This window comes from Solea solea, chromosome 7, assembly GCF_958295425.1.
Source record: "Solea solea chromosome 7, fSolSol10.1, whole genome shotgun sequence".
Lineage (NCBI taxonomy): Eukaryota > Metazoa > Chordata > Actinopteri > Pleuronectiformes > Soleidae > Solea > Solea solea.
The window spans coordinates 20868570-20891360 of NC_081140.1; the positions used below are offsets into that span (position 1 = coordinate 20868570).

Here is a 22791-nt window from a genome sequence, read left to right on the forward strand (position 1 = left end):
ATATGAAGCTCTCATTCCACTGTTTGTCTTCCTCCTGTACATTCCCTCGTCACCTAACAGCATGTGATGCTGCACACATCATGAGACAGGACGTTTCAGAGAATAGGAAGATGGATAAGATCAAGAGTTGAGAGAAAACAACACGAGAGAATGAGTCGACTGACAAAAAGAGGGACGGAGAGTTACTCAGCATTAGTGTCTCTCAGTTTTAGTGTGCATCTGTTTCTCTCATATCACGCCATCACTTCTTTTAGTCAGCCAATCAGCAGCCAACTAGTCCACTTCCTGTCTTTAGAGGCACAGCACAGGAAGCAGCGGGGGCGGAGGATGTCCATGTTAATTCTCCAGGAATGCAGTAAATATATCCAACTGTACAAGAAGTAAAACATTAACCCCTGAGCAAGAGGTGAGAGCTTGTGAAAAAGCAGCCTTGTGAGGATTTTACAACCCACTGTCACATCACAGTGACAATGGGCTCTACAAGGAAAGTAAACAGTTGGTTTGTAAAGCACTGACCCACAGTGATGATTCAAATAACTGCAGTGACTCATGTAGAAACAGGAGTGAGGTCAGAGGGAATCAAGAGAGTAACTGTAACAAAACAATGAACTGACATTTTTAAGGCTAAAATTAACCCTCATTCATATCTGAATAAATGGTTAAGTTAATGGATAATTTCCCCCACCCCTGACTTTCCAGAGCTCAGGGTTTATGTCTTTATATCAAATATTTTGTCTAATGAGCAGTTCATAGTAGTAATGGCATTGTACCCGTTTCTCCAACTTAATCTGGATTATATTCTTCATCCTTATTAAAGCCAGTAAGGTTGGAAATACTGCATAAAAAGACATAATCACACACTTAAGGCATCTTTATTTCAGTAATGTTATTTGATGGTGCCTCGGGTGAAGGTATTCTCACAGGAAACAAATGAACCAAATTAAAAGAAAAACGACTCGGTGTGAAATGACTTTACGATGGTCATATTACAAGTGAACTGTCTCTAACTGCAGCCGCATAGGAAATACCCCAGTGATTTCACAGGCTAACAACATGAAGCAAACACGTAAAATACATACTTACATAAATATCTCACAGACTCCTCCCCTTACTGACAACAGTCCTTACACTGTTAGAAACCACACCTCAGACACAGAAAAAGGTCAAATGAAAAGGTGCGGTATAGTTAACATGAACAGGTGCTGCAGAGATTCACACATTTTACAATCAAGGGCTTTAAATGTCGCCCACGAGCAGCAGCTTTATGACTCAACCGGGCGATCGTTTCACAAGTTTGGAAAGGTTCTCAAACTGACACATACAGCCAAGCATGACTTCAGCTTTCACAAACATCACCCGCTTCAACTGCTTTATTCCAAACATGTCACTTAATATTAGCAACCATCTCTGAAATGTCACCCCTTTATTTAAACAAAGGTAAAACTCCTGGGTAAAATAAATGGTTTGCCGTCAACAAGGCCTAATTTTCTAATCCTGGCTCTGTACACAGTTTAATCCAGATAAGGACCTCTTGAAAACCAAACAACAGCTATGGCGAACACCTGGAACCTGCCAGGGGATCATGCACCACAGACGAGAGTTAGAAAAGTTAGAAAGCAGGTTTCTGTCCAGATTCGACATTCACATCAGTGAATATAGTCGTCTGGGGAAAAAGAAAAAATGTGCAGTAGTGTATAAACACAATCAATAATTTCATTCAGACCACATCTAATGACTGTCTGTCATCGACCTGCTGACCAACACACACCCTGCCTGTGAGGAAATACAGTCACAGTTCCATGACAGACAACAACACCCAGAGTTAGGGGCGGGGCTTTGATAAGAGGATTAACAGGTACCTCAGTTGCATTTTGTTGAAGTGTAGCCTCCAATTGGCTAAGAAACTTAAACAGTGATGACCTTGAGATCATTAGAGAGACATTTCAGTTCTCGCCTTTCAAGCCTCCGCTTGGCTGCAAACCAGGTTAGATTATCAAAAGTCAAGAGAGAGAAACAGCAGGCAGGTCTGTGACCTTGACAAACATTTTTCTAGCAGTCCTACAGGAGTTGGTCTGAACGGTAAGAACCACCAGTAGCCAGAACTTCTTCTTTCACCAGCCTGACCTCCCATTACAAAACCAGAGCCCTACAATCACTGAATGAGATGAGGTCATTATTATTACATCCACACTTTTGTGTGTGTGTGTTTTTTTACAGTCCCAATCAGGAGTTTGGCAGGCCTGAAAGCAGTTGGCAGGGCCAGGCCTCAGCTGTTTGTGTCGGCCTTTTTTTTTTTTTTTTTACTGCTGGCTGAATCTTTCCAGATCTCCAGGACAGTTCTGTGGTTATGTTGTTAATCAGAGCAGGCAGGAGGAAACTAAACCAATCCACCAGTTGTGTTAAAAGGCCTGCAGCTCTCTCGACACCAAACTGAATGACAGCAGCTAAAGGTGTTTGTTTTCAGTATCCAACTTAAGATAAATATGTTAGCATGTTTCTCAGGCACAGAGTGTGTGACAACGAACCAGAGATAAACTACACAAACACACATTTTAGTATACGTGATGCATGATAAGGTGTTTTAAGATGTGCAACTACTGGGGAAAATGGGGAACACCTGATAAACCTGACATGTTAAACAGCTTTAAACTGGAAATCACTGTTTATCTAGTACTTTTATAAATAAACCCACTCGTACAATATTCAATGTTAACGGGATTTGTTTAGGCTCAGAATTACATTGAGATGATGCCGAGTGTGGTGCACGAGACAACACGCAGGCTGCAATCGAGTCTGTGTGAGACCAGCAGAAAAATATCAAGAGATTCAATTATTATGGGAATTTGTTTGGGCTGAATAGAGCTGAACTGTTTTATGAACTGTGTGTTTCAGGAAACATGTGAAAGTTATTTTCTCTATGTGTGTGTGTGTGTGTGTGGATGTAGACTCAGAGTGTAACCCTAAATGTCAGGAGGGAGGGAGTGAGCGCTTAAAATAAATGTGTGATGATAATATCATGATAAATGATGACAACTCACTATCTGCTGGACATTGCCACATTAACTGCTCATCATCACCTTCATATTAAACAAGAGGATCAGCTCAGACAGTCACACACACATCACAGTAATCTGTATCGCACTGGACTCTTGAGTTGTGTTGCTTTTTATTCGATGAATACATATAAACAAAAATAGCTTCTATTAAACAAATCTGACGTGCCAACATCTGACATTATGAATCCACGGCACACCAATTTTATCTTTCTGATAATGTGTATGTCTGATCAATTAATCTCAACATTTCTCCAAACTTCTCTGCTACACAAAACCTGTGCAATCAATACAGACCACAGACCAGTATATGTCCAGAGTTAGTTTTCAGTTTGATAATGAGGACTATTGTCTCTGCAATGTCACGCGACTATTTTACAACACAGGCCTTTGTTTTTGGGAAATGTGTCGTAAACCGACAGAGTTGGAGTTGGGTATTTTTCTCCTGAAGAGGTTTTCTTCATACTAATGAGTCTTTTTGAAAGAGTGACTGATAAAAAACATTTGAAATAACTGAAGCATGTTAAGAGGAAGTTATTGGTCAAAAAGGAGAAGTCGTTATCAGAGTACAAGCATGAGAGACTGTACACATCAAGAGGCAAAAGTCACAGGGCAATTCAACCTTCTACAAATATTAGACAAATCTTTAAACGCTATAAAATGCTTCGTCTTTCCTCATCACTGTCAAGTGTGTGAGTCTGCTTCTGCATGAGAATACGCCACTATAGATAAAAATGAGTAAGTGCTAAACTCAGCAACCGAGACAGAGTTACTCAGAAGCAGCTCTGGGTAATTTTAATTATTATAGGGTCAAAAATAAACTTGTCTACACACCAGAGACACGAGACAAAAGCAGCTGAGCTGGCAGCATCACTTCATCTAGCTTCATCAGCTAAAACCAAACACACAGCTCGAAATTAAGATGATGGGAGGTTGACCGGCTTCCATCGCCATGATGTTCTTGGTACAAGGAAAGAAAGAGAGAACAGAGGGTGGAGAAAGAAAAGAAACATGGGAAGAAAACAACTAAAAGCAGATCTGAAAATCGTGTGTGTGTGTTATTAGAAGCACAACATTTCAACAGCTATTAATCATCATTCTAGGCATTTCGACCAAAGTGGCATTCTGAGTTTTTTGCTGCTTGTGAGTCGATCTCGTACAAAACTCATAACAATAGCAATATGACAATATGTGGGAAACGCAGACAACAAAGACTGAAAATGCACAAAATATTTTCCAAAAATTCAAAACTAATTACCACCACCATTAAATAATTGAATCATACATCACTTGAGAGACAAATTAAGATTAAAGATGGAAAATGAAGAGGAACAAGTGTGTGTGGGTATGTGGGTGAAAGAAAAATGTGGCCAAACGGGAGATTCAGGCTGGCCCTGTTGCCTGGCAGCTGACAGCATTGTCACGGTAACAGGCTCTTCCTGTCCCTCCTCCTTGTACGCTTTCACCTTATAAGGCAACGTATTCAACTGCTTGTCACAGCGACAATTGTGATGTAACAGGGCAGCAAGGTGCACAACCACCCCCCGCTGACACACACACACGCACACACACACACACACACACACACACACACACACACACACACACACACACACACACACACACACACTACAATTGAATAAGAATGAAGGCTTTTAAGATGTTTTAAGATGTTCTACTTTTAAGTAGACAAACATACACTTTCAGGATCACACTACTGATCCTTTTAAGTTACATTTCTGCAGTGTGTGTGTACACTGAAGTGCAGGAATGTGAAACATGACACACACACACAAACACCTTCTTTTCTTCACACACTGCTTCCTATGAAGCAGCAGAAACAAACAGGAAAGGCAACACACACAGGAAGTGAGATGGCAGGTTAATGAAATAAAGAAATAAAACATTTTTAAAGTGCTACTGCTCAGCACAAGCACCTTCCAGCTTTGGTTAATTACTGCAGGTTTCTCACTTTATTTGGTCAATGAAAATGGAACAAAAACACGATGGTTTTCTCCAGACTTTTTGACAGTTTGGTTGTCACACAAGAGTTTGGCTGTCTTATTTGAACTGACAGGACGCAGATCAACATTTTTTTTTTAAGATATTCAATTACTGCGGAAATTAAGATATTGTTGTAATAAAATTGGGACAGTCACGTTTTTTGGTTTTTTGGTTTTTTTTTTTTTGGGGGGGGGGGGATTAATGGCGGGAAAAATGTGATGAGATGAGATAAGGTCATGTTGTTAAATCATGCAAACTGTTTCCAGACTTTTCAGAGACTTCCTGAAGTCGCGAGTCATTAGGAGAGGAGGAAGGGGGAGGGAGGAAGGAAGGAGACCTCGTAAAAAAGGAGCTGAAAGAGGGTCCAGATCCAGTACAAGGAGCAACACATTGTTTGCACTTGTTGATGACCCATGCAACACATACACACACACAGAGGTTTGTCCAGCTATTCGTCTTAGGACACTGCACTGACTTCAATTCATTTGGACAGCGATAACAAAGTGTTATCTCAAACCATATACAAAATTGGTGATTGCCTAACCCTAACTTAACCACTACTCATATCTTAACCCCAAACTTAATCAGTTCCTCAAAAACCAGGTTCTGCCTCATTAATACCAGGTTTTTGTCTCCTTGAGGACTGCTGGTCCTGACAAGGTCAAGATTTATACTAGAAAAGGTCCTAAAAGAGGTAACAAATCCAAGTACACTCACACAGATCTGTCACACATTCCAGAGCTCACCCTGCCCTCTATGGCTTCATGACTCACTGGCTGTACTCCTGTCTGACACACACAGTCAGGCGGATGCCAAAGCAAATCACCACACAAATGGACATTAATCAACCGCTGAGAGTGTCACATCAGAGAGTAGCGGTCAGGGGTTTCCAGTCAGACGGTTTCATTCAAACATCTGTGATGCTACTAGAAGGAAACTGCTGTCTGTTTGCAGCATATATCACTGTAACTAACAATTATATTCAGCAACAATTTGTTTGATTAAATTTCATAGAAAAAAAAGAGAGAAATTCCCCGAGACCTAGAATGTAAACAGCATCTGTCTTTCATACAGTGTTTGTAGGATTCACTCTTTATCCTCACACTGACAGACAAACAACTTGCAAAACCTAAAATGGTTTCACAGGGATGATCATGAACCCACACACTGCCCAAACTCACATTTATACAACAACACACTCCTCCCAAACCTTTTTCATACAGTGATCTTCATGCCATGTGCATGGATTGCAGAAGCATGTCCAGACAGTGATTCAGTGACAATCTGACCCTCTTAAGCCCTTCCATCAGTCTGAAAGAAAAACAACTATGCATCCAGTATGAATAAACAGCTGCACCAACTATGAAACTATGACAAAAACAAATGAGACATAGCATGTAACTACAGTATACAGTTAAATTGATACTGAAATATGTCTGGACTGACAGTGATAATATGTTATATTATATATCGCACTGTGTTGTTTACTCCAGCCATCATAAAAATCAGCACTCCAAAGTATGGACTCACTTCCTCAACATCAAATTATAGAAAAGTATCAATAAAAGTATTGATAAGTATCTGCATCAATAAGCATTACGATATTTGTATTGATATCGATAAAATCCTAAAAATATCCATCCCTAGAGTGAGGGGAGTGATTCTGACTATTCTGAATAACTGCCATTGGTGGAAGTCAAAGGAGTGTGGTGAAGAAATAAGAGGAAGAAGTTAAAAAAAAACACACGCACAAAAAAAAACTTCCTCTTGCACACACATATTAAAGCACAACAAGTTTCAACTAGTTCCTTCCACTTTAAAGAATAAGGAGAATTCTTTGGGTGAAATCGGCACTTCTCATTTTTTCACACATTAAAGCAAGTGGTTCTGCATCTCTGCTTTCAAATTAGATTTTTGGTTGCACTACAGTAGTGGCCGTGTGAGTGTGATATTTCCCTTGCTTTTTAAAAGATGCAGACTTAGACGGATATCACAGCTTCCATTTTAGAACCAAAACCCCTGTCTTGGGGGTGTTTAGCTTAAGCAGGGTTTAAAAAAAAAATTCTGACTGAATACGAAAAAAAAACACTGTTGACTTATAAATGCCTGTTCTCTGTGGGTAGTGTTCCACTGCTGGTCCTACCAGATGAAGCTACGCAAGGGAATAGTGACCACCAGGAGCTCCACTGAAGGCACCACCAAGCCTAAAGGCAGATGTCTGGTTTCATTTTGGATTTAAAAGGACAGACGTGTTCTCAGAGAATCCCTTTAATCTCTAAGCAAAGATTGGAAACTAAATATTGAAGAATAAATCGAAAGAGAGACTTTGTGATTCAGAATCAAATGGATTTGAGATGTCAGTGGTGAGACCTGGCCCAGGGAACAGCCTCTTACATTTTGGAAGGTGTGAAATGCAACTAATACTGTTAATACCACATCAATAGCAAATACTGTATTTGTGTTCAAACGTGTCAGCACAGAAACTGCAGTCCTGCTATAACGGCACACTCGGCAGGAAACAACGCAGCACGACTCTCACACTACAGCATTGAGTCGTCGTGTCTCCACTACAGCGGTGTCAAAACCAGAGTGCTGAGCTCATTCACACATACAACAGAGAAGACTGTTCTGCTGTGAAGCTGCTGCAGGGTACCAGGGTCTGCGTTCACCCTACATGCATGCCACTGTGCACTCCCTACAGCGCTGTGAATCAGAGGACAGCCAACAGAGGAGTCTTTGTTAGCTGATGGAACGGTAGCTAAATAATCCTCTTCGGGCTAGTTTTGATTGGATCAGACAGGAGAGGAGGCTCGTGGCCGGTGCCGGTGAGGGAAGAGGACTTTCCTGACTCACATTAAGACGAGCAGCAGAGCAGGCAACGTTCTGCTGTAGCTGCTGGTTTGACTGAAATGTCAACTCTGGTTTTTAAATGCAACAACAGCTCAAATGGAATTTTTTTTATACAATGAATAAATAAATACTTTCATGAAGATGACAACTGTGTCAACTGACAACTAAGATAAAACGACAAATTATTCTGTATGGACAGACGGGCAACTTGAATGCTTGTGTTTAACCTGTCAAATCAAACAAAGGCAAATGCCAAATAAAAAGAAGAAAAGAAGAATATACAATTGGCTGTAGTAATTCCCTTCTGTCTTGATTTGTCATCTGGCACATTAAGGCAGGAGTCAAACACACCTCAAAGGCCACACCTGACTGTTTGCCAGAGAGGTGACTTTATATCTGGAACCACAGAAACCTCAGCGCCTCCCTTTCTTTCTTTCTTTCTCTCCAGCTGAAAGAGGAGAATGAACACAGCTCTGCAGACACTCAACAACTCAAGTCACTCCATCCCTGTCTCATATGTTTCCACCAGAGCTACCGTCTTATTCAGAAAATTCAGCTTTGATGAGGCCAGTAGTCAGATTTATCAATAGCCAACTCCATTTAATATTTATTATTCCATCTTCTTCATGTTACCACCTCCTGGAAAGATGTTCTGCTCTCACTGCTGTCACTGGGTAAAATATGAGACGCAACAACAGAAAAACCAGGGAAGACAAAAAGAATCCTCCCGTTTTCCATTTTCATTTCGGACCCCGAGGCCTTCAGCAGGAGCAGTGTATCTGGATCGTCTGTCCTTTCAGCTGCATAAACTGGCAGTGAACCTGCAGTAAGTGTTCCTCAGCCATCTGTCTCAAGCTCAGTGCATTTCTCTGCTGGCCTGCATGTGCGTCTCAATACTGTCTTACACATACAGGCTGCATAATCTCCCCAAAAAAACGTGTTTTAAATGTTTATTTCACCTGGTGCAGAAGAATATCAGATTATTTAGTTTTTAAGATGAACAAGAGCCAAAATATTCAGATACAGTGTAAAAAAACACAAAGTCACATTAAAGCTGGGGTATAAATATACTTCAGTGTAATGAGAACAAAGTGGTCTAGAACCAGACGTCTGCAACTGATCTAGAGTTCGTTTCCAGCCTTGGGGAAATATGCCCCATGACCAGAGACTGACCAATCATTCCAGCATCATCATATTTGAGCTCAAACACTGATTAGATGTGATTCCACAGCCCTGAACGAAAACCTTCACCCATCCATTGTCTCCCCATAGAAGCTCTAGGCGTGGAGTCTCACAGGGAGCTCAAAACGAAAACAGACTGAAGTTATGAAGAGGATCAACAAAGGCTGATGCCGGAGAAGCATCCCAACATTGAGTAGACAGAGCCCCAAGCTAAACCACTATATAGCACAAACACACACACACACACAGAGAAAACAATTTGGCATTACAACACCAATGGTCAAAAGCAAACTCCTCAAAATAGCAGCATACACACTCTAGAGACTTCTTATTCTGAGCCTGTTTCCTTAACAACTGTGGTAAAGACGAGAGAGGCAGAGAAGTAGTGCTGCTACAGTAGGATTTTCTTGCGAGCAGAACGTGCACGCTCTAAATGAGAGCAGCACAGGAAACCTGAAGGCCATGCACAATCAGTAAATATTTAATGTTGCTGTTATATGCACTGAAACCAACACTGGTTGCTTCGTTCATCCATTCATCCATGTTCCTGCTCCTCATGTACAGAACCCTTTGAAAAGGTTCTACATAAATCATCTGAACTAATGACGGTTTTCACAATTTCGTTCTGTTGTTGTGTTCTTACGATTTTTTTTTTTTTTTAATATCAGTATTATGAGGTTTTTATTTGTACCGTTTCAATGTCAGAAATCATTTTCTGGAGCAATAGTATTTAAGAAGTGTTGTGTTTTCTTTTGTTTATGGTGAGTAAATTGAAATAAGTTAGCATTCGCAGTGCATATCTATAAAGAGTCAAATTCAAGCAACATCACAAAACACTTTTATCTCTATTGTGTTGGCTGCACATCTCACAGAAATGCACTTTAAATAACTGTATGTACACTCACTGTGAGCATGTATGCATGTGTGTGTTTCCCAGAAGGCCTCTCCTCTTCACCCAATGCCCCAGTTAGAAAGCTCTTAAATAATACAACAGACGCTCGTTGAGGAAATCAGAGATAGCCGCAGAGGAAACAAGCACACACACATAGTTTGAACTGTGGTCTGTCTGCTCACCGTCACCTGTGTTACAATGTTTGAAAACTCATTGTGAAGGATAGAGGGTTTTGCCATGAGACCACAACAAACTCTTGTCAATACCTACAATTGCCAGCGGGTGATTCCCGGAGCAAATTCAGACAGTTTTCACAAGACAAATGCAAACTGGACTGGAATAAAAATATCTATAAGTCTAATCAGGTCACAAATGGCAAATAAATAACATACAATGTTACGCAAGAGACAGCGAAAACAAGGCAAACACTGATGTTGCTTTTGGTTGTTTTTTTTTTAAATCAAACATTCAGTGCCAGGGTTTGATGTTTGTCAGATTCTGATAGTGAGGGTTGATAATCACATTCATTCTGAAAAAGTATGAAGGTTTAATACCAAGCCCAGTGTTACTGTCAAGTAGCTGCATCATCCAGCAGAACTTGAACATAGATTATTAATCTTTAATTATTAATTTTTAATGGTTGAGGGTGGAACAATCCTGCAGTGGCAACCGTTTGGAGAAGAACTGTAGATGATCAGAGTGACTGTTTAAAGCTGGCCTCATTGTGGCCTGGTGTGGTCGGCGATCACAGATGTGTGACTCTCAGAATGAACGTAGCACTAACTAAATCAGCCCAACATCCCCTCCAGATGCCTGCTGAGTGTGCACACACATGTCCCAGATATAGCATGACGACTTACTGTGTCCCAGCTCAGCCTTTACTACCAGACTGCCTGTTGTTGTGCTCCGTCTGTCACTCACACACCCAGCCCAGAGGGAGAAGAACCTGTTTAGGTGTGGCCATGCATGCACAAGTGCATCAAGGATAATTCTGGAACAACATTATTATTATTAGAAGAAGAACGTGGTTTGCCATGTGTATGTGGATGCACAGAAGAAAACCAAGATTATACATTAGTTCTGCGTGCTTTTGATCTATGCTAGTCATCCTGTTCATGTTTACATTTTTTAACATTCTACATGGCATCTAATTAAAGCTCATTTTTAAATACAACTGAAAGTTTTTTTCATTCAAGTTATTGCCAAATGAGTTGAAACGACTCTCAGTGTAGAGGTGATTTTAATCTTGTGACACCTGGAAACATTCTGCACTGCCCGCATTGCGTTTACATCACAAGTGATGGTGGCAAGGCAGAAACACAACAGCAACATATCACATGTAAAGGAAGATAAATGGAAATAATTGACCTGATAATGGCAAGACAAGTTTCACAAGTGGATTCTACTGATAAAAACCTGTCTGTTGAGGAGTTTCACAAAATAGATGCTGATTACAACTGGTAGTGGTGGGGTAGGGGTGGTGCAAAATCACAAAGACATACATCACATGGAGACACCAGCAGTGTTTTGGTAATTACTCAGAATTCCTTGGGGCAGCGACAGAAGTTACATGCTGGTGCTTTAGTTTGAGGAAGTTGAATCTGTAAAAGCATTACTTTGTCAGTTCTTGAGGACTTGAGCAGACTCTTCAGGAGTCTTTATACGATACATTACGAGCTTCGATACAATGAGGCTACACACATGAAACTAAGTGCATCGAAATCCAAAACAGACAAACAAATAAAATAATCAACCCATCACACTCTGGAGCCAATGACAACCTCAAATGACATGTATTTCACATATTACACAACCAGTGATAAGAAGGGTTGCACAACTCCTGCAGCTAAGCAACATTTATCAAACCCATGTAGGCACAAATGAGGGGTTTTGTTTGTTTGTTTTTAAACTGTCATGTTGACACTGGCTTCATTTCTATATTATCTGAAAGGATAAGAGATAGAATGAAAGGAGAATGAGATGAATGAGGAAATATTTTCAGTGCTTGTCAGGCGAACAAGCTCAAATTTGAACTAACCAGTGAGATTGTTGTCTTCATGCTGACATTCCATACCTGACTATGGGGTGAAAGAGTGTGGTAGATTTAAAGACATAATCCTCTGGTCCACTTTTACCCTAAATCTGTGTAGGCAAGATAATCTCTCCTGCAAATGAGAACAATGAAACATTATAGATTATATTGATGACACTAACTTTGATACATATGATACAAGTTCTCTTATTGGTGTCTCCATTCCCACTAACAATTCATTACCAAACTCAAAGAAATCTGCAGCCACATTCATACGTATGATATGCTACATGTATCATTTCCTACTTTGATGGCATATTGGCGTGTAATCTGGCAATGAGATGTGGGAGATAATCTCTTTGTTGAGTCGTGGGGGGCGGGGGTCTGTCCACTCCAGCAGATGTTGCTGAACTGTCCCACTGACCGATTAGATCGAGGACAATTTCAGATGTTGAAAAATACATCCTCAGCATGCACACACACACACACACACACACACACACACACACACACACACACACACACACACACACACACACACACACACACACACACACACACACACACACACACACACACACACACACACACACACACACACACACACACACACACACACACACACACACACACACACACACACACACACACACACACACACACACACACACACACACACACACCTTTTATAGTCAACAGCAAAGGGACACAGAGGATTACATAGAATATATTTAATGTGAGCTACACAGGAAGAACAATAAGACCAATCATCTAAAAATAAATCTCACATTGGTCAAGAGCAACATCTAAACAGCAAGCAGCAGCTCGCCCACCAACACCTTCATATGCTTTTCATAAAGAGGTGGAAAAAAGTGTGATTGTGTAGGCAATGCATATCTATTGGTTGCATTAACTGCATTTACAATGACTTCTGAAGACAAACCAGAGTAGAAGTAAAAACAAGATTTAACACAGTTGCTTCTATCTTCTAGTTCTATATCTAGTTTTCATTGAATTTGACCACGCACACACTATCGTTCTCTATGCTGCAGGAAGACAGCAGAGCTGTGAAGGGCTGTTGCCAAAAATACATAGCCCTGTAAGCAGAGAGAGGCTGCAGCCTTGCAGACACATGTATGAACACTATCTGCACTGTGCAGCCATGGAGACGGCACTGAGAGGAAAGTGTCCACAGAGATAGTTAAAGACACATTAGACAACAGGTTCACAAAGCTGGGGATGTACAACACTGGCACATTTTCATGCCGCTATCTCATTAAATGGCCACAGTGACAATGGTGATATATTGTTTCATATCTTACATTTGCAGATAAACTAATTGTCTCAGAGCACTGTGCAGAGTGTGATCTGGAAACCACAGCGGTGAACACAGTAGGGTGTTATTTATTTTTTGTCATCATAGCTGCAGCCAAATTACACACCCACAGACGGTGGGGGTGTGATGTGATGTGAGGCTATTGTAAACTGCAGCTTTGTCATTTTCACTGTTATATTTCCCTGTATGGTAAATGAACCAAAGATGATGCACAATAACTTCAGGAAAAATCGTAAACGAATTCAAGCACTCACACACCTGTGCAGTAGGTGTTTAATTGCACTGTGTTTACCAACAGCCACAGACAGACAAACCCACATTAATGGGTCTCTGCTGGAAAGCTAGAGGAGGGCGAAACCTCACTTTAAAACTGCAATCATCGCCCCCTCCCCAAGACCCATAATATAATGGTCCCCCCAACCTCACACACATAAACACAGGCATTTAAACACAAACACCTGAACACACATCCCTTTCATACAAACAGTGCCTCCTCCACATTCTCAAACGCACTGGGTCTGCATGAGAGCGCACATGTTGTTACAGAGACACAATCACAGACAGAAAAACAAAATCAGGAAAAACTGTTAAAGTGTTTTTATCGGATCTGCTTTTTATCCACACAGAACCAGTATTTTGGACAACGGGTGCTGGAGTAGGAACATTTCAAAGTACCACCCTTGCATTTCCATGTATACAACCAATACACCTCTTTAGGAAAAAGTCATAGCCCCAGCTCTCTCTTGCTCTTACATTCTCCGTCTCTACCTTTGTCGTCGTCTTCTTCTGGAGTTTGGAAATTGTTTGGTCTATTCGCTTTATGATCATTTATTTTCTTACCTTAGTCCCCCTGGCATGAGTCTGCCAGAATAGTGATCTGAGCATCAGCTCATCAACAATAGCTCAACAAATTAAACTATGTAGTTACTGCAACAACAGCAGCAAGTTAATTGCATGAACTGTTTAATCTACATATGGAGAAAGGCCTCTGTGGCCTGGACAACATATTCAAAATGTTATTTGACTAAAAGATAATCAGTTTAGTTTACAATATCGCCAACAAGTGTACACATATGTGAAGCTAAAAGCAAGAAGTAATATTAATCAAATGGTTTCAGCACAAGCTTTCAGCCGTTTGCCCTCTGAGTTTGAGGAAAGTTATTGAAAGTACTATTGGACAAAAAGAAAGGGAATAGACAGCTAAATGATAAGTGCTTTAAAGGCAGCAGCAAGTGGATCAAAAAGAGATGCAGATGAAGTCAATATACTCCTTTAAAAGCCATGTTTAGGACACACTTGGAGACATGTGAAGAGGGGGAGGTGGGGTCTGAGCTTCTTGCTAAAACCATCAACAAGAATATTGGCAGCCAACCAAAAGGAAATTCTTAGTCCTTGTTGTTGCCAATTTCAATTCATCAGAGGGAAATGCCATTTAGTAATCCCCATGACTATACACAATGGCAAAGATGTAGGCCTGTGAACACCCGCAGTTAGTGAGAGAGCTGAAGTTTTATCAGCCACAAACTGAATCCAGAGACTTGTGGCTGCAGTGACACTTGAACGCACCCGAGTCCTCCTCTCTGCCCCAAAATGAAACATGCACAAGGAGAATGGGAGAGAAACAGACCGTGAAGAAATCTCTTAGAAAGAGAAACGCATTAGGCTTCACCACCTCAGCACACAAACAGACTTACAGCCGGCCATCGTCAATAACAGCTCTGGGCTACACAGTAGCCACAGCCTCTCAAATGACTGGACAGTGAAATCAAGTTTGCCACACTGTTTTCATTCAAACAAAGGGTGGTGGTGCCTGAAAACTTCTCTGCACACCAATATTCAGAGCAACACTTGGCGCCATAACTTCCGCCGCATTGTTACAGGCTGGAAATGAAAGCATCCCCCAAGAGAGTGAGCACACTCAGGCCCAGAGGAGGATTCACCCTCTCGTCTCCACCTCACCGACCACATCTGCAATCCTACAAACTACACCCGCCCACCCCCCCCCCTCCCCCTAGTTGGGCAGAAAAAACAGGACACCCCGCCCCCCTTTAGCAAAAAGTCACCTCCCACTAGCCTAGCAGGCTATAATGGGCCACCAAAGGAATGTCTCCCCCTGCATGCTCTCTCACCACCACCAAAGGCAGAACAGAGAAAAAGACAAGGGGGGTGAGAGGGGTTACATTCCTCTGTGCTCTGTCCTCTCGCTGCCTGTCTGCTTGACTGACTGCTTTCGTTGTTTAGGTCCACAAGCTGATTCTGGACCGCGGTCAGCTGAGGCAGTGGGCTTTCCCACAGCTGGCCTGGAATCAGCTGGCAGTGAGGGGATGACCAAAGACTAAACTTCCATTATCTCACAACCCCAAAATACATGGTTAGGAAAAAAAATGTTAAAACAATTAAGTCATAAAGTTCGTCTTTTCTTGCAAGCTGTTAAAAGTCTAATTTGTTCCTGAATGGGGTAAGACAAAATATATAACAACGTATCCATGTCCCGACTCCTAAAATATGAGTACCAATATGCTGGCTCCAGATATGGATATTTTAATTTTTAAAAATATGGCACCATTAACAGATTTCCTCACAGATCAACTACTCCTCGTGGTGGAGATTATCACAGACATAACAGAACAGATGTTAACAGGCTGAAGACGTTGACACTGTGATACTGGCAAATAGCAGTGAAGAGAATGCAACTTCGCCAAATCCTGTACTTAACATTTTTAATGGCATCTTAGTTTGGTTAATTTGACAGATGTCATGATGCAGTGTTATGGAAAATGGTAAATGGTCAGAGCTGCTTGACACTACTGCTTTGGCATTCACTCTAATTTCATCACACGTTCATTGAGGGCATCCACATTTTCTATCAGATCTTTCATACCCATTTGCACGCTCAAGTGTCGTGGCCAAAGACACATCAGCATGTAGACTAGTGGAGCCAGGAATTGAACCAACAATTTTCCAGTTCAAAGATGACTCACTCACCATGATTGTCGTGCAATATATCAACGATTTAAGAATCACTGTATTACGACATTATTCTTCCATGTATCTCATATTGCCTTGTATCATGAGGTAACCTACAATTCCACCCCTGTTCCTGAACTAATTGTCTTGTCAGTTTTTAACTTTCAATAAAAATTCCATCAACCAATGATACTGTGTACAAAAACCTCAATAAATAAATAAATACTAAATTAATCTGCTAAATTACAACAGCTTTTATTTTCCTCTCGCCTTAGTCCAGTTGGTTGAGCTCCAGAGCAGCAGTCAATCACAAACACACACAATAGATCAATCAACCAACCACTATTTGTTTCTTTCCTTCACTCTCTACAAACAAACTATTGTCCATTGTTGTTTACCAAGCAGACAGTCAGGTCAACCTTCTTCAGACTGTCTCAGCTGCCTTGATGCTTTACAATGTTTTGGATGAGGGAAGCCGACTGGCAGGAAATAAGTAGCCTGGCAGCGTATTATTCAGCCAGATCTTAGCCAGTGTAGTAAAGCCTGCAGGATGCATTGTTTGGTCCATTTGTCCTGGAAAAAAAATGTCACTCGCTGCTTGTCCTGACTGAGCCAACGCAGACCATCTGAACCAGAGCGGCCTGCCTGCTCACTGAGAAAGCATGTGAAAGTGGGCGCTAAAAGAACAAACTAACACTGTGTCCTGCTGCCCACCTCGACTTCAACGGAAAAAGAATTGTCTGTGATGTTCGTGAAGATAATGATGAGGTAATGGTGGTCAGTGGACTAACTCAAAATCTCTGTACTTTGTGACATTGGACATACAATAACTACTGTAACAGCAACAAAAATATTTCTTTGATGATAAACACAAATGAACATAGCCCAGTCCACATTTTTCAGACTAAACCCAATCAAGTTCAGGAGAAAACTTACTGAAGCCAACCTAAACCCAGTGCTGTAGCATCCTCTATCTAAGATGAGGCAAATAGCTTAGGCTTGTACACGACATGGTCAATATTAACAAAAATTCATTTGTTTTTATTCATTTATTTAATGCACCATGACAAGTACGCTTCCTCAGTCAGCTACTGTGAACAAAGTGCTCAAGTGTACTTCCTCTTCTTTTACGTACCATACAAAACCGGCACAAACTGACCACCAGAGGTCATTTTAAAGAAAAGAGCATCACATACAAAATCACATTATTCCATTGACCTTTCCATCTCTTACAAATGTTACAAATCTGTGCAGCTGTGAGTCTATATCACAATCGGTTTCCATCACAGCCGTGCAAAGAGGCTGAGATCGCCGTCAGTATATGTACAGAAATGAAGGCAGATAAAACAGATAAGACATCAGTCAGTCAGCACACTGTAACCCAGCTGGTTTTTATGAGAGGAATGCTTCTACGATTACTGTTGCACACTCCTGATGCAAACTAAAGATTGGGAATAAAGCATCAACTCTGATATGAATCTAGTTACATTTTGCTTGGACCACAACTATTCTGATTTGCATATTTAACAGTGGCCACACACTGAACATTGGCTGCATGAAGGACAACCGTCTACAGTTTCTAACCTAACACAGCTGCATCAGAGGGGAATATCAGAACAAGTGCCGGTGATTTCAAAAATGCATCACCTTGACAAATGAGGCCTTCTATGCCAGACTCTTTGGTTTGTGTACTTTACTCCTCATCCACCCACCTCACTGTACTTTCTCCTTGAATCATGACACAATAAATAGTGAATGTCAAGCCTAACTGTCGCTTAAAAGCACTGCCACACTGAGAGTTACAATATGATAGCGTCACAGCGTACTTTGACATGTCTGAACCTGTGGCGGATCCCTGAGCACAGAGACTTAATAACATGTTTGTCAGGAGGGAAGCTTTGCCTGTAACAAACTGTTGTTAACTGGACTCTGCGCGGCTCAGTCCACTCCACTCTGGGGTGTTGAGAAACGTGGCTCAAATGCGCAACTGGAAACACACCGCAAGGACAAAGTCATTGCCAAAGGCCAAACACACACTCACACTGTTCAACTCTGCATAGCACGGAAATATCCAAATGACAAGAGACTCCTAAAACAAGCTAGACTTGGAGCCAAATATCTTCCTACTGAACAGATAAGGCAGATGAGCTCTGCCTGTGCGGATCATGTTTTTTACCGTGTAAAAGTTTCTAATCTTTGCAGTATAGTTACACAGTATTTTGAGTTCAAATGTCAAATGAGGCTTTCGTCACATGACATCTGACTGCTCCCTCCTCACTTTTTCCCGTCCCTGTACTGAGAGAAAACACACACGAGGCAGTGCTGTCTTTTTTTTCCCCCTCTTGTGTTACTCAACATGGTGAATGTGCAAAAGTCAGTGTGATAGAAAAACCTGCCACTGACAAACCACTCCCATTTCTGACTTTACAGACTCGCCCCCTCATACACGTTACAAGGACAAGCTCATTCCCACACTCATTAGATCCACTTCTCCCTAGATGTTCCTGCAGGAGGCGTTTGCTCCCTTTTGTGCAATAACTGGCACAGTAAGCGTGAATACACTGCAGGAATTCGCCTTTAGTTCTCCCAGCCTCGCTGCGACTAGGACAGCTCAAACTTTACAGTGGGACGTGTCCCCAGCCTGTCCCCTCCCCAGTCCACTAAACACCCATCAGCATCCACTGATGAGTGTGCAGTCGGGAATGCAGGAGTGGACCTCAGCCCAGGTTTACACAACCAGCCTCACTCTGTTAATGATTGGCAGGATAAAGTTTCCTTTAGAGAAGAAAAACTTTGACCCCTGTGAGACAAATATGCAGAGGTTGCACAGTTGACTTAACTGGCATCAGGTAGCGACTGAGGACTGAACATACCAGGTGTGATTCTCATCAATGGCAGGAATGTTTCATGATGACGGCTAAACCGCTGAGTGGCCGAATGAATATGCAAACTTCAATGTTGGCAAGTCGGTATGTTGTCACACCAATGGAAGGTATGCCAGTCATCTGACTGGTTAGTGAACAATTAGGGTGCTTAGCCTGGTTAGCAGACAAACACAAATACACACACACACACAAATACACACCCTCTCAAATCATTCCACACTGTCGAGCAGTGATTCTTCAAATTGCTCTTCGATATACTGCCTCTCCACGCCCTTTTGAGACATAACAGCATAAAAAATCTGATGTACCAGAGGTGTTGTAAAGTCATGAAGGTATGTTTATGATATACATTTTATCAGGATTGCTCGTCTGTCCCCTTTAAACATTGCCAGTGTGAAAAACACTATGTCTTTGATGGGTCTGAATTTTTGAGAGATTTCTACTTGAGGCTATGTTCATTCAGCATGGAGGCTGCCTGAAGGAGAAAGGAGAAACGCTGTGTTAAAAACTAGGTCACCTTAGTCTAGTAAATTTTAGTGGTTGGCTTTTATTGCCATCCTGGGGGAAAGTGCACACAGGTTGTAAAGTATTGCAGCACACAGTGGCATCAATCACAGCTCAGCAGCATCTATTACAAAAAAACAAGACAAGAAGGGGAGAGTGGTGGATGAGGAGAAGTTGGATGAAGACGGGGGAAGAGTACAGCGGTGGGGATGTTTGGGGTAGTATTAGGCCAAAGGCAGAAACACACAGGACTCTGTGCACAACGTGGTGCCAAGTGGTTTGGTGTCAGATTTTCCTGTGTTTCACAGCACAGAACTGAACGCCCACTTGCTCTACTGCAGATTTTTTAACTGCTTAAATTTTCAGACTCTATGCGACACCAAATATAACCACAGCAATGCAGCATTGCTCATGTTAGCCACAACATCTTTTCCAATAGTAATAGTTCTGAATTTTGTGGAGAAGGTGTTGGTCTGTCAAAGCATCTGTAAACATGTTACAGTCGTTCTCTCTCATGGATTTTCTGAATAGTTAACATAGCTGTGATGCTTCTAATACTCTGAGGTTTGAAAAGGTTCTTGAGAATGTCTGGAATTTGTTTCAATGACTTAAGCTATGTTTCACCAGAGCAAAACAGTGCAGTTCAACTCTCCACTATAGAATTTAGACAACCCCGGTGTAGCTTTAAAGTAAATGGGGTGGGGAGGTTGGATGGCGATGGCTGTATAAATCACTTTCAAATAAAAACCAATTGGTTTCTTTCCAGGCATAGAATAAACCACTTTATGTTCTCCAGACAAGGGCCTTGCTTTACGATGGCCACCATCTTGTACCAACATGTTTCTACAGCAGCCTGAATGGACGTGTGCTACGTTACCCTTCACAACTTTAAACTGAACACAAATAAACGTCGGAAAAACTGCACTGCTTTGTGTTAAGGTGCTTGCCCTACCTGAAGATCAGCATCAGGCTACACCCATACTACTCCTTTTTACTCAACGTTCGCTCTGTCCACCCTAGCCTTGTATTTTAGAGGCCCCAACAGTGATAGTATAAAAAAACACTGCTGGCTCAAAACTCTGAGACTGTGTTTGAGTCTAAATAGACAAAAAGTGACCGAGTTTTTGACACATTTCTCTGCGTTCACTTCCTGGGTGTTGTTCTTATATAAAAACTTGAATATCAACTGTAAATGAAAGGCTCCATTTGACTCAAAGGAAGTACTTTCTGAAACTAAGCAACACAATTACAGTAAATATGTATTCAGATCACATCTGGACACACAACCTTTTCTCTTTTTTAACATGAAATCACCTTTTTCAAACTAAAATGTAGTAGAATGGACCTAGTCTTAATTTGACTTGGATAAATCAAAGTCCCGGAGTCTAAATATCGGCCTTGAACCAGGTGGTATCAGTCAGATTTGTCAGCCTCGCCTCAATCTTATCAGCCTTGGAGCAGCAGACAAGTGGGCCAAGCTTCTACTACACCCTTCACAAACACGCCGTTTCACTCACACAATCACTATTTAGGTTTTCGTGCAACAATGGGGCGACCTGTTTCCGGTCAGAGAGCGAGAGAAGGAGGGGGAATAAATCACGTTTGACAGAAAGCAAAAAAACAGCAGCTACAACCGCGTACTTTTTCATTCACGGTCTCAGACAAGAAGCTAATCAGCGAGTGATCAGTGGAAAGAGACGCAGAGGGCGAGGAGAGGGGGAGCCGGGCTGTGAGGAGGACATGGGTGACATAAAGTGGGACAGTGGTGGGTGCAGCTGCGGGGTTTATAGAGCAAATCCGAGGCCCGTAGTCTTTGGCTCTGACCTCCACTCCCAATCCCATCCCATCCCATCCCTCCCCTGCCATTTTCTTTCCGCCCGCCGCCACCGCCTCCTCTCAGCCCGGCTAGATTCGGCCCAGCTTGGCACGGCTCCGGTCGACTTACCTTTCTCTGCTGTCTCTCCCAGGCCGGGTCCAGGAGCAGGTCCCGGTCCCAATCATTCTCTTGCTCCATGTAGGTTTGCACTGCGCCGGACGACGATTGGTTATTGGCAGCGTGATAATCTACCATGTCAGCAGAAGAAACCTGAGTACGCAACAGAGACACTGACAGAGAGGGAAAACGTACTAAATAAAAAAAATTAAAAAAAAATGGGGAGGGAGGCAACAACGTCCCAAAACTGAAAGGAGGGACGGGGAGGGTACACGACCGAGAAAGTGTCCTTGTTTTCTGGGCCGTGAGTGCGCGGTTTCCTGTGATGAATAGCCGGTGTGTGCGGTGAGAAAGCCCCGCTGCCGCTGTGAGAAGAAAAGCTTTCCTCTGCACCGAGAGGCTGCCGGGAAGAACCGACAAGCTGCCCGTGGTGAGCAGCGGAACTTCCGGTTCGACCCTTCACAATAAGATAGATAGATGCCATACTCACCCACCTCTATTTTTTCCTTCTTTTCATTAAGCCACATTTTGATCAAACCAGCCAAACAAATCTGATTATTTTTATTTTTTATATGTTTTTCATGAATATTTAATTCTACGTCAAGTGTTACACTGGGTGATAAGAATTAAATTAAAAACTTGGTTTTCTCAAATGAAGCGATGATATTTTATTTTGAAGGCGTCATCGACGTCTTCCTGTTATAAATGTATGTATCTGTGTAAATCCCATGCAGCCTTACCAGCCCCAGACACCTTATGAATATTCAGGTCGCGTTTGTACGTGAGCTGCTGACACAACGACGTGTTATAAATGTGAAATATTATAGCTGCAGAACTCTGAAAACTATTCAAGTGTTTGACCAGTGAAGTTTCAGAACTTCCATATGAAACAAATACATAAATCATCCTCTAACATGAAGCTTAGTTTCCAATTCTAAAGGTTTTTTTTTACATACAGTTTAACATTTTATTTAAAAAAAATCCTCCTTTTCAGCAATTGTGCTATTAAACTGCAAAAATCCTCTTGGCTCAATAAAACATTCTTGATTCTGATACTAAAATCCCAACTAGGCTTTTCGGTGCTGTGTTTTTGCAACTGTAAATGACATTTTCCTGCCATTTCAGTTACCATTTGTTTCCATTCAGCTCTGTA

The 22791-nt window shown here is 41.7% G+C and overlaps 1 protein-coding gene across 5 annotated transcripts in view; it reads right to left on the minus strand.

The window, feature by feature from the left end:
- LOC131462598 (alpha-actinin-4-like) overlaps positions 1-22029 on the minus strand; it is a 49259-nt gene extending 27230 nt beyond the window's left edge. For 4 of the 5 annotated variants that reach the window (XM_058633915.1, XM_058633913.1, XM_058633917.1 and 1 more), the window contains exon 1: positions 21651-22028. In XM_058633915.1, the coding sequence (XP_058489898.1) occupies positions 21651-21776 (126 nt within the window). In that variant the 5' untranslated portion in view covers positions 21777-22028. Of the gene's footprint in view, positions 1-21650 lie in introns of all 5 variants that reach the window. The other variant, XM_058633916.1, reaches the window with a different exon arrangement.
- Positions 22030-22791: the final 762 nt, after the last annotated feature.